The following is a 13,128-nucleotide window of genomic DNA, read 5'->3' on the forward strand; positions in this document are numbered from 1 at the left end:
CTGGACAGTTAAGAAAGGTACTCAAACAAAGGCAGGATAAACTATTTTAATGCTCTTGCGCCCCTGAATATAGGTAGTACAAAAGACCACAGTCAACACTGCTGTTTCCTCACTGACAGCTTTATCTAGAATGATCAAACCAGATAAAATAAAACAAGACTTGTTTCAAGTATCTTCAACTTGCAGAAAAATAGGATTTAGACACATTCCATATAATTTCTAGCTTACAATGTCACTGCAATATTTTACAATTTAAGAGCACTATAAGAAAGCAAATATGAAAATATATTCCAAGCCATAACAGTATGAACAATAACAGTATTTCTAACAAATATGAACAATACATGTAAAGTTTTTCACTATTATGTATAAATGTTTTTTAGACAAATAAATTGCAAAGACTAGTACTGGCCACCCTTATCTAATCAATCACACACATTGTAGCTACACCGGTCTAATGGAATAATGGCCACAAGTCATACTGATGTCTTTTGAAGGTTTATTTCTCCTTTTCTCTCTCCCTCTCTCTGGTCCTTCATCGGACACACTGAAAACTACACAAAACAAAGCAACCGTTCAGCATATGCTAGCTAGCATAACAATACTGTGTACAACGCGAAACACAAGATGAGACAAAAATATAATGTTTTGCCAAGACACATTAGCTCTATGTTTCCAGGTAGAAAAATAAAGCATATCAAGAAAAGAACACTGTCCCTACTGTGAAACATGGAGGAGGCTCTGTTATGTTTTAGGACTGCTTTGCTGCATCTGGCACAGGGTGTCTTAAGTCTGTGCAGGGTACAATACAATCTCAAGACTATCAAGAGATTCTAGAGAGAAACATGCTGCCCAGTGTCAGAAAGTCTCACTCACAGGTCATGGGTCTTGCAACAGGACAATGACCCAAAACACACAGCTTAAAACACAGAGAATGGCTAAGAGGAAAACATTGGACTATTCCGAAGGGGCTTCTATGAGCCCTGACATAAATCCGATTGAGCATCTTTGGAAGGGGCTGAAACATGCCGTCTGAAAAAGGCACACTACAGACCTGAGACAATAAGGAGTGGGCCAAATACCTGCTGAGAGGTGCAGAAGTCTTATTGACAGTTACAGGAATCGTTTGATTGTAGTGATTGCCTCAAAAAGTTGTGCAACAAAATATTAAGTGAAGGGTAGCATCATTTTTTCCAGGCCTGTTTAATGAGTTTATTTTATTTGAATAATTCTGTTAAAGCAATGTCTGACTTTCATTTGTTCATTTTCTTAGAATTTGTATTTATTATTACTTTTGTCAGATTCAAGTTTCATGACCATTTATTCTTTCCTTAACGGAGAGGTACCAACAATTTTGTCAACGTTTATATTGGATAATATGGATTTGCTAGGGTGGGGTTGGACAGTAGAGAGACAGTTACTCCAACAAAAGCCCTTGAAATACCATTGATTTTAAAAGATAAACAATGAATATCCAGCTGTACCAATACTTTGCACTTTAAATATACCTAACTGACTTACATAACAAAGTTATTAAACATGAATGAGAAGATTTCTGATCAAAACATTACATAATCTAACTCAGCCCCCTTTTCTGTGTCCAGGCAGGCTAGCAGTCCTAGCAGTTAATTTGGACCGGGTTAATCTGCACCATGGGAAATTTGACTTTAATTGCTAGTGCAGAAACCCATTAGCATCATATGGCTAACAAATGTGCTACACCTGCAGCACATCAAGAGTGTGGGTGTAATAAGTGTGTGTGTGTGTGTGTGTGTATGTATGTGCAGCACACAAGATCAGCACTATCCCCTGTCACCTGTACACCGTTTAGTTACAGCAATAGCAACGGCTAACTGAAGGAATTATTGCAGCACAGAAGCTCAGAGCGGCTCATCTGAGAGTAACGGACGAGAGATTATTAACTACAACACCATTAAACACACATAAACATGCCCAGCAGCGTTGAGTGGGCGGGATTAACTCTGAGGAGAAGGGCGGAGGCTGGGAGAACCAGAGGGAGATGGAGAGGGGTATTAGCGTAAGACGCTGTTGAAATTAAACCCCATCATTTCTATTTAGCTGTAATTTCTCTGATGGCCTCCCTCAGACAAAACCAATTAAGCTCAACAAGCCTGACCATCATCTCAAGGTAGCCATTTGCGCTGCTCATTAAGGCCTGCTACCGCCTCAGCACATAATGAGGTCCAGAGGATGCTTCATATGAAGGAATTCAATAACCATAGCCTGGATTTTTAGATATTACTGAATATTTCAAAGCCTGGTTCGCTCTAAATGATTTGATTCAGATTTATATTTGATCGGGTGATAAATTAACGGGATAAAAAGATGGGATAATAGATGTAAAGATTTTTTTAAGATACAGGACTGTAAAAACAGAAATACTGATGGAATAAAACTGTAATCAAATGAAAATAAACACATGATTAACTTGAATTTAATGACAAAAAAAAACAGCACATGATTTACAAACATCCTGTCATGGAGATCTTTAGCTCCACCCATTTCTTTTTTACTAATATCTGTACAGGCTAACTGCATGGCAAGAGACTTGGTGCAAACAGGACTGGAGAAAGTCAGCATGCAGAATTTGCACTTTGAGAAACAATTAAACATGCTTTTCTGGACAAGCTGAGAGATACAATACCATCCCACGTGAACAGTACAGCAATACAAGCACTTTTAAAGGCACGTAAACTAGGGGTGGTAATCGCATGGCATTACCCACATATGATTTCCTCATTCTCTCTCTCTCTCTCTCTCTCTCTCTCTCTTTCTCTTGTTTCATCACTTGATGAAAATGCCAGAAACAAGAGTTGTCTGTTCATAGCATAGAGCACCAAACACACTGTATCATTGTATTCTGTGCCTGCTGATCTCCAGACAGCTGTCAGTCTCCAGCTTTATCCTGACCTCCTCCCTGCTCTAGAGCCGCTGCAAGGCCTGGATGTAATGCCTGTTTAGCAACATTAAGAAAAAGTTCCAAGAAGTTTAGCAGGTAATCGAGGAGCAGAAAGAACAGCAGTAGTTCTTTATGAAGAATCTTGCAAATTTGTGATATTCATTGTCGGTTCAATAAATAGTATTATCATGGATGTAGCGTGAAAGTCTATTATTTAACCAGCCTTCTAGACATTTTATAATGAATTTGAATTTAACGCTAATGACAAAAAAAAAACAGCACATGACTTACAAACATCCTATCACATTACCACACTGGAGTTCAGTGAGATCTTTAGCTCCACACATTTTTTACTAATATATTTACAGGCTAACTGCATGGCAAGAGACTTGGTGGCAACAGGACTGAATCAAACATGTTCAGTCAGCATGCAGAACTTGTACGTTGAGTAACATTAAACATGCATTTCTGGACAAGCCGAGAGATACAATACCTGCAGAACATGAGCTGAAGCTTGGGCAAGCAGTTGGCACTTATTGGCCCCAAGCCAACTATTCCCTTTTTACTATATTACTATTCACGGTGCCAAAGCTATTTCCAGCTGTATCAAACAGAGATAATCAACTTCTAGAAAAGCGGCATGTTTTAATTAGAGTTAACCATAACTTTATACACAACACACAAACACACACACAAACACACACACAAACTAATTGTATCCCTCCTGTGACTCTTTTGGGGTTTCTTGCCACAATGCTTTGATGTAGCCTGGCCTAAAAAAAACCCAGCCAAACCATTTAAAAGAGGAAGGAAACACACAGTCCAACACACACACACACATCTAAATACACACACACTCACAGTAAGCCGGTGTTATTCTTGCTGGTGCGGGTGCGATGGTTCTGCAGCACTCAATAAAGCCGGGCTTCAGCGGCGTGCCAAGGCCTGCTACCAATCATTCCACTGGATGGGGCATGCTAACCCTGTGTGTTTATGCGTATTTGTGTGTGTGTGTGTGTGTGTGTGTGTGTGTGTGTGTGTGTGCGCTCTTGGCTTTCAGGGCAGAGTGTTTATCTTCAGTCCACATTCGGTAAAAGCAACACAGTCATCACACACTGTGCTAAAAACAGACAATTGCACACACACACACAGAAGCAGTAAAGCTAAATTGCTCTGAGGATGGAAAAGTTTTTGCCAAAGATAAAATGGGAAAAAGAGAGATGAACATTTTTTGAAAATAAATAAATAAATAAATAAACACTGAAAAACATAGATATCTCAAGTCACATGTATTTTTCTTTTAGGCTGGAATAGATTGGCATGATCTTAGCTCACATCCTTCTCTCAGCCTCAGTGACACTCCTGTTTTTCTCAGATTGTCCAGAAATGCATGTGTAAACACAGTCATCACATACTGTGCTTAAAACAGACAATTGCACAGAAAAAAATGTAAAATTTTAAAATGAACTTAAATCAGTTCAGTTTAAAGTAGCATGTCTAGTGTTGGCCAATACTAGTAGTGCTAATAGCATTGCTTGATCCCTTTTTAGCATACAATAAATACATTAGCAAGTATCAGTTTGAGAAAAAAAGAAAATCAAGCCGATACCGATATAAATTGGAAATCATTGTGCATCCCCGATTTGTACAATTTGTACAATTTCATATGTTCTTTCTACAAACTAATGCAACATAATGTAGCATGAAAAATACAATATCAGCTTTAAAATCTGTGTGTGCTTTAAAAAGTGTGTTTTTCATCCACTTAGGTTTAGCAAATTATGAAAACGTACAAAAATCCTGAATACTGATTAAAAAAGTTAGATTTTTGCCAAAGATAAAATAGGAAAAAGAGAAGTGAAAAAAGAACTTTTTGAACAAAACACGGAGGTAATATAATTCTCTTGTAAGCTTCACCTCAGTCTACGTGCTTTCCTCAATCTCAGTGACACTTCTGGATTTCTCAGCTTGTCCAGAAATGCATGTGTAAAAATTTACTAAAGGCTCAAAGCATAATGCCCAGTTCTCAACATGATTCTGAAGTTGATGTTTTAAGCTTTAAATGCTACATAATGCTGCTTTAAATCCAATTAAATGTCCTTTAAGTGACACTTTACTTTCTCTTAATTTTTATATCAAAGAACCATATTTACTGTTTTGGAAAAAAAAGTTTCTGATGTTTTCTGTGGTTCCTCAGTAAAATTAGCAGCTTGTGATTCCTGCATGGTGGGAATTGACAGCACACATTTAAACCTGCTAGTAATTAAAGAATGATGCATTATTGATGAGCCATCTGCACATTCTGCTCCATCACTCCTCAACACGCTCTTCACAGAGAAAGAGAAAAAGAAATATAGGGCATATTTGACCTTGTTAAGGGGCTGAATTTGGCACTGACATTTGTGAACTGAACACAAAATAAGGTTAACTCAACATTGTTCAGCGTGCTCATAGCACATGGCGATGTGAATTACTGGAGATGGAGTGAGGTCTGCTAGAGAGTGCAGGTGAAGAAATTAACATTCCTCCATCCAGAATGTCACCTGGGATTACACCATAGAAGGCTAATATTTCCACCCACAGTGGGCAGGCCAGTGGGTGGCGTCTGGCTAGAATTGTCCATGCATACAATTCTTCAACTTTGGAAGAAATCATATCCACATTCAAAGCAGGAGACCCCGCCCATATAACTCACAGGTCAGTGCAAAGTTCCTTAGCACTGGTGGGCCTGAAAAATCATATACATATCTGCACCTATTCAGCTTATAGCAATTTCAATAACTTGCTGCCTAATACTGTACTCACCACTGTAATCAGATCATCAACTGCTTTAATGATTGATTTATCTCACTTGTCAGTGGTACTGATGTTATGACACTCTTAATGTGAGTCTTTAAGTCACAGTAACAGAAACGGTGTGTTTAAAAAAAAGTTAAATATAATCATGAAAAAAATACATGATTTATGTATTATGACCTAAACAATCTCATGGGTCTCAAACCAATGAACTGATCCATAATCAGTTTCAAATGAGCCACATACACAGCCTGGAAAAAAAAAATTAACCACCGAAAAAAAAGGTAACACACTAGTATTTCATCGGACTGCCTTTAACTTTGACTGCTTTGGACACATTCGCTGTGGCATTGTTTCAATATGTTTCTGCAATGTCACAAAGTTGCATTAATTTTTTCACCAAGATCTTGCATTGATGATGGTAGAGTCTGACCTCTGCGCAAAGTCTTCTCCAGCAAATCACAAAGATTCTCAATGGGGTTAAGTTTGTTAAATGATGATCTCATGCTCCCTGAGCATTGTCATCGTGGAATATGCTCGTGCCATCAGGGAAGAAAAAATCCATTGATGGAATAACCTGGTATATACTCAGTATTTTCAGGTAGTCAGCTGACCTCATTCTTTCAGCACATACTGTTGCTGAACCTAGACCTGACCAACTGCAGCAACCCCAGATAATTTATTTACTTACTTAAATCCAGGTGGGGACATTTTTTTGGCCAGGCAGTGTAGATCAAGAAAGCCTTAAAAACTCATGTTTTCAGAGGGCCGGGACAGACAGAATAGCTGATGATAGTTGTGTGTGTGTCTGCTATATCCGAGCTCTTGGTGTTTCACTGCTTTATTAGGTGTTCTGTGCTGATGTGGGTCAGAACCGCAGCTCATCTCTTAGTAGAACCGTGCTGACAGTGTTTACACAGCACCGGATCAGCCTCATCACAGCTGTCTTAATCACGGGAAAACCCAGGTATCGCTATCAGGCTTTCCTGAACCAAATATCTCATTTCTACCCCTTTCACTGAAAAAAAACTGCTATTAATAATTCATCAGAGAGAGACAGACAGAAAGAGAGAAAGAGAGAGAGAGAGAGAGAGAGATAGAGTGAGGGGGGGGGGGCAAGTAAGGAAAAAAGAACAAGTGACAAAGAGGGAGGAGAGAGAAAAAGGGAGCAAAAGATAAAAGGAAAATAGCAAAAAAGAAAAAGAGAAAAAAGGTAGGAAGGAAATGAAGAACAGAAGAACGGAAAGAAGGATGGAAAGAAGGATGATGGAAGAAAGAATGGAAGTAACAAAGGAAGGAAGAATAGGTGAAAAGGCTGAATGAGGGAAGAAAGAATGGGAGGAACAAAAAAAGGAAGCCTGGAAGAAGGGATGACAGGAGAAAAAATAGAAGGATGGAAAGAAGGAAAAAGAAAGGAAGGAACAAAGTAAAGAGGATGAAAGGGAGGAGAAAGAAAGAGGGCAAAAGAGCAAAAGATAAAAGGAAAAATAGCAACAAAAGAAAGAGAAAAAATTTAGAAGGGAAGAAAAAAAGGAAGAAAGAATTGAAAGAAGGATGAGGAAGGAAAGAATGGAAGGAAAAAAAGGAAGGAAGAATGAAAGGAGGGATGATGAAAGAAAAAAAAGGAAGGAACAAAGAAATGAAGGAAGAATAGAAAGAAGGAAAAAGAAATGAAGGAAAAAATGAAGGAAGTAAGGAGAGGAAAAAGGAAGGCAGAAAAGAGGAAATATAGATCAGAAGGAAAGAAATGAAGGAAGAAAGGATAGGAAACAAAATAGAGATATATTGAGATATATTGTATAGAACAAGAGAGAGAGAGAGGGAAAGGAAAGAAGGGAATAGAGAAGTAAAAAAATAAGAAAGAAAGGATGGTGAAGAAAAGAAGATAACGAGGTAGAGAGAAGCACGGAGAGAAAGAAAGAGAGAAAATGAGAGAAAGATCATTAGAAGAGATATCTACACATATTTGGACGATAACAGTCAGCTCTCCTGAGCTAAACTGACTGACTGTGTTTTCCAGGACTGTCCAGTAGGAGGGCCTGTCGGCACAGCTGGCCCGGCTCCAGCTCTCTGAGTGATATTTGCAGGAACACGTCATGTGATCTATTATTGGCACTTCGGGGAATCTGAGTGTGAAGAAAAGGCTGCGCATTGATTTGTGATTCCAGAACCTGCAGATTTCACTGAAAAATGTCTCATCAATCTCAGCGGGTGTCCCATCGAAGCCGGCGGCTTGCGGGGCACGTCCAGGATTCATGTCCTGCTCATGTGTCTATATTTTTTAGAAGGACATTACTGAAGTCTGGGAGAAGAAATAAGGTCACCTGGAATATTCTTGCTGTTACAGATTAATAAGTGTCCTGCCACGACCATTCTATATAATTAAAAACCTTATTTATTATTTCTTGAACCATTCTTTGCTTTGTGTGCTTAGGGTCATTGTCTTGCTGCATGACCGACCTTCTTCTCAGATTCAGTTCATAAACAGAAGTCCACACACATATATATATATATATATATATATATATATATATATATATATATATATATATATATATATATATATATATATATATGCCTTTCTCCATTCTCTGATATAATTCAGAATTCATTCTTCTATCACTGAAGACAAGCCGTCATGGCCCAGATGCAGCAAAAAAGCCCACACCATTATACTACCACCATCATGTTTTACAGATAAGATACAGTTCTTATGTTGGAATGCAGTGTTTTCCATTCACCAAACCAGAAAGTTCAATTTTGGTCTCATCCTTCCTCTAAATATTTCTAAATAGCCTTATGGCTTGTCCACATGATTTTTAGCAATCTGAAGACGAACAGCAATGTTCTTTTTGGAGAGCAAAAAGAGCACCCCCCTTGCAACCCTGCCGAGAGTGACCTGGGTGACTCAGCTCAGTATGTGGAGGACAGAAAAAGCTTTTAACCAGAACACCATAGCAGTCGCAGGGCAAATATATACAAATAACTGCAGGAATAGAATAGCTCTGCAGCTGCGCTTCTCAATATGCATCAGCACTGACTTGCTCAGTCCATCTCACTCCATCTCACAAATAGCCTCTTCTCCACTCTCAATCTGTAGCAACAGCAACACATGCATAATCACCTCACCCTTATCTCTGGCTTATAAGCCCTCATGGTTTGGATGTGTGGTTAATTTATACAAAACTGATATGCTTATCTATATTTGTAGCTTCATTAATTGACTGTTCACTTGTTGCCTAACATAAATCCCTCTTTTGCAGGTGACACTGGAAGTAGATCATCTACAACAGGTTCTTCACCTCAGTCATTTTATGGGTGATATACACTGTGACATGCAAAAATGTCAGGAAACATGGGATTAATATTGTACCCCGTGACTTTTTCACATGCTCCCATGGAATCTAAAGAAGCTAAAGGATGCTGCACTGTCATATGTGACATATAGGCAGGGTCTCCTGCATTGAATTTTAATGTACTGTGTGTGAGTTGCATGTCTGATTGCATAGACATATCATGGCTTACAAAAGTATTCATACCCCTTTTTCACATTTTATCGTCACCTGGCAACCACAAACTTAAATGTATTCTACTGAGATTTTAGGTGATGAACCAACACAAAAAAGAAACACATATTTGTAAAGTGGAATGAGAATAAATCAAAAATTTTCTAATGCAATCAATTGCCTTTAGAAGTCAGTTAATTAGTTAATAAGGTCCAGCTGTGTGTAATTTACTATCAGTATAAATATAAACACCCGTTCTGTGAAGGCCTCAGTGGTTTGTTAGAGAACCCTAGTGAATAAACAGCATCATAAAGACCAAGGAACTCAGCAGACAGGTCAGAGATAAAGTTGTGGAGAAGTTTAAAGCTTTGAAAATCCCAAGGAGCACTGTCTAATCCAGGGGTGTCCAAACTTTTTTTGTTGGGGGCCAGAAGGAGAAAAATATTTGAAGTCAAGGGCCACACGCCGTATTAAAACCAATAAAGAAATATACCACTTTAAATAATACATTTTTCCTGATTATTTCATTTATACACCATTTTACTTGAGTTACTATCTTTCTCTTTGACACTTTTCAAATTGATGTTTAATTTCATGATGGCCCGTTTTTCTGCACTAGAAATGCGCACCCTCTCCGCTTTTAGACTCTTTGGTCCGTTTTTCTGCGCTAGAAATGCGCACCCTCGCCGCTTTTAGACTCTTTGCCCCGTTTTTGAAACCTAGCGTTCAAACGTTGAATCTCACATTATAAAAACCTGCTTAACAGCGGGCCATCTATTTCTAAAATACCTCGCGGGCCGTAGTTTGGACACCCCTGGTCTAATCCATCATCCAAAAAAAAAAAAAAGGATTCTATAACTGCAAACCTACCAAGACCTGGCCATCCACCCAAACTGACAGACGGAGTAAGAAGGGCATGTGTCAGAGAAGCAACCAAGAGGCCCATGGTAACTCTGGAGGAGTTGCAGAAATCCACAAATCAGGTGGGAAAATCTCTCCACAGGACAGCTATAAATTGTGCACTCCACAAATCTGGCCTTATTGGAAGAGAAGCAGCACTGTCCAGTGTGTGGGTAGTAACACCTTCTACAATGTATTCCCGGAAAACAAGTGACACTGTGGGTTCAGGAACATCTCATGAAATGATACTTAATACAACGTATCAATACGATATGACCAAAATAATACAAAAGGTTTCTCTATAACTTCAGACATGGAACACATCATCCATCTCACTCACAAGATATCACCTCACAGCTTATGCAGGTGTGGGTGATCTCAAGCTGTCCCCTGAGGAAACACCTCACAATTTAAGTTATATACTGCCCTATGATTTTTGGCTCTGAAAACACATCAGGACTGAAAGACTAAGCCTTATTTCCCCCCTTCGGCTGCTGATTGCATCATCAAACATCTCTAGCAAGCAAACTCTGAGGAATAAAAGTAATAACTGAGAGCTGAGGCACATTTCTCTCTGATCTGTCTGAGCTTTTAGAACTCCTATTACAGGAACCGCAGGGGTGTGGGGGGGATTGGGACACAGTAAAAGGAATGTGTGGTATTCTGTTTTCTGTTCAGATTTCATGACTAGACATTATTGTTCTTCAAAAAAATATGCTAAGATACTAATACTGGCCCACATGCAATGCTGTTCATTCTTTATGATGCTGCTGTTGGTACCATTGGCAATATGTTTTTTATAAATGTAAGCTGCATGTAAAACTACAGAGGCATACTCTAGAATCAAACATATTGACACTTAGTAGCTTATTGTCTTAATCATTACCTCAAAGAAGCATTTTCCCATTAAAATGTTTTTTTTTCCCACCAATAGATACTGGTCTAGAGCTTCAGAATCCCAAAATCCTGCCTGGCTGCTATGTTGGTTAGTATCACGGTTCTAGCCTTGCTGAGACTGGCTGTTAGCATTGGGGCTAAACCTCCCTGACCATGCCCAAGCCTGACTGCTGTGGTTCTTAACATTATGGCTATAACCCTCTGCCAAAGCCGGCTGTTTGCATAGTGAATATACAGCCATAGTCTTTGTTAAGCCCAGGTGCTATGCCTGTTAAAAGCACCCTTAAAGTGTGAACTTGGCAGTGTAGCATGCTTGGTGTTGGGTTACCCAATGAATAAGTGCTTGCTTACTTGCAGACTCCGTCCTCTGGGTCCTCCAGGCCGAAACGAGAGTCAAAGGTCAGCTGGATTCTGGAGCCTTCGCTGGCTGTGACCAGCCTCCACACGATGGCAGTGTTGCGGGGGTAAGTGTGCGGGAACCCGGGGCTGTGTATCATTCCCTCACCGCTCACCCTCACCACCTTCTCATGCTGAGACTCCTGAACTCCTACAGGGAGAGAGAATGAGAGAGAGAGAAAGAGAGAGAGAGAATGTTAGCATTATATTTTAGCACAATTTAGACCTGGCCTGTAATTTAACACTTATTAACAAATGATGTAATCTGAAATCCCAATAAGGGGGCGCTAAAAGCCCTCAATATCTCAATACTTTGTAAAAAAACGGTACAGTTCCTTACTTATTTAGTACCGGTACTTTAACCCAGCTGACACCAGTGAATCAAAATTTAGTAGAAAGTCTTCTCTAGTCAGTAAATACAGTTATCCCTACAAAAGCAGGATAAAACATAATTTTTTTTCTTCTTTCAGAAAAACAGTTGTCCCAAAACCTTTGTCCGTATAAAGTAACTGGCTCAATATTATATAAAGAGTATACAAAGGCTTGCAGTTAGCATCATGCTAATTGGTGTACAACACTATTAAGACTTATAAAGAGAACTGGAGGTGCTACGAATATTTGTTAACCAAAATTATTTTGTAATAATATTTGTATATATTTGTAAATGGCAAAAAATCATTTATATAAAACAAAAAAGCAAAAATAGCCTAAATTTATGCTTAATAAACGTAATGGTGACAAAGTGTCAAAATGACAGTAAAAACAAAAAAAAAAAAAAAAAAGAAAAAGTTGCATCCCTACACAGAATTTAAGATAAAGTGTGTCAAAGCTCGACAACTAAACTGTAACTGGGGTTATACAAATTAGATTTTTACTTACTTTATTTATTTATTTATTTTAGGTTTTATTTTTAAGAAATAAGAATGATTGAATATTCACCACAGAAAGAGTCAGTTAAACAAATCAACATGGAAGGCAATGGCCCAAACCAATAGAGGCTACCCTTTATTGAGTATTGATCACCTCATATCCTGATAATTACACGCAAAAAGATATATGAAAACAATTTTGTATAATCAATAAATAAAAATGAGCTGAGTTAGGCGTTGAGGGTGGCACTGCTAACACAGCACACGCTGTGACCGATCTCAGCAATAATCCTCAAGGACGTTACCTTCACTCCACAGACAGTTATGATCGGTAATGATCAGATTCATCACTGCAGCCGTAAAAGTCTGAGTACAGCAGAACTGCAGCGATACAGAAACGCTGGCTGATGTTCTAATCACACACAGAGACCAGCGCCGCAGAAGGTCAGTATTGATCAGATGGAGCTGAACCCGGTTAGCAGTGAGCAAGCTGAAGCTGAGCCCAGGCCTGGAGCTGCGGTTATTCAGTAGAAATGATGACGAACGCTCTCGTGTTTTAACAAGATATGAGGAGCTGTTCCTCCCTAAAGCCAGAGTTCTAACTGCAGCACAAGACTAGTGCCAAAACGTGACAACACACATATATACTAGAGCTGTGTATTAGCAAGAACTTATGGGCTTATGATTTAACATAAAGTGATATATTGTGATACTGTAAATCAAATTTTAGAACAAAAACTGTCATAGTATAAAAATGACACTATAAACCTATCCGGATGGGATTTGTTTCTCAGGGGCGCATAGATGAAAAATATCTCACACTTCTACTCATTGAAAAAACAGG

General features: G+C 38.8%; 1 protein-coding gene across 1 annotated transcript in view; it reads right to left on the minus strand.

The window, feature by feature from the left end:
• pdgfc (platelet derived growth factor c) overlaps positions 1-13,128 on the minus strand; it is a 95,406-nt gene that overhangs the window by 21,824 nt on the left and 60,454 nt on the right. The window contains exon 2 of the mRNA XM_007245527.4: positions 11,371-11,566. Coding sequence (XP_007245589.3) covers positions 11,371-11,566 — 196 coding nt within the window. The remainder of the gene's footprint in view (positions 1-11,370; positions 11,567-13,128) is intronic.

This window comes from Astyanax mexicanus, chromosome 10 (assembly GCF_023375975.1).
Source record: "Astyanax mexicanus isolate ESR-SI-001 chromosome 10, AstMex3_surface, whole genome shotgun sequence".
Taxonomy (NCBI): domain Eukaryota; kingdom Metazoa; phylum Chordata; class Actinopteri; order Characiformes; family Acestrorhamphidae; genus Astyanax; species Astyanax mexicanus.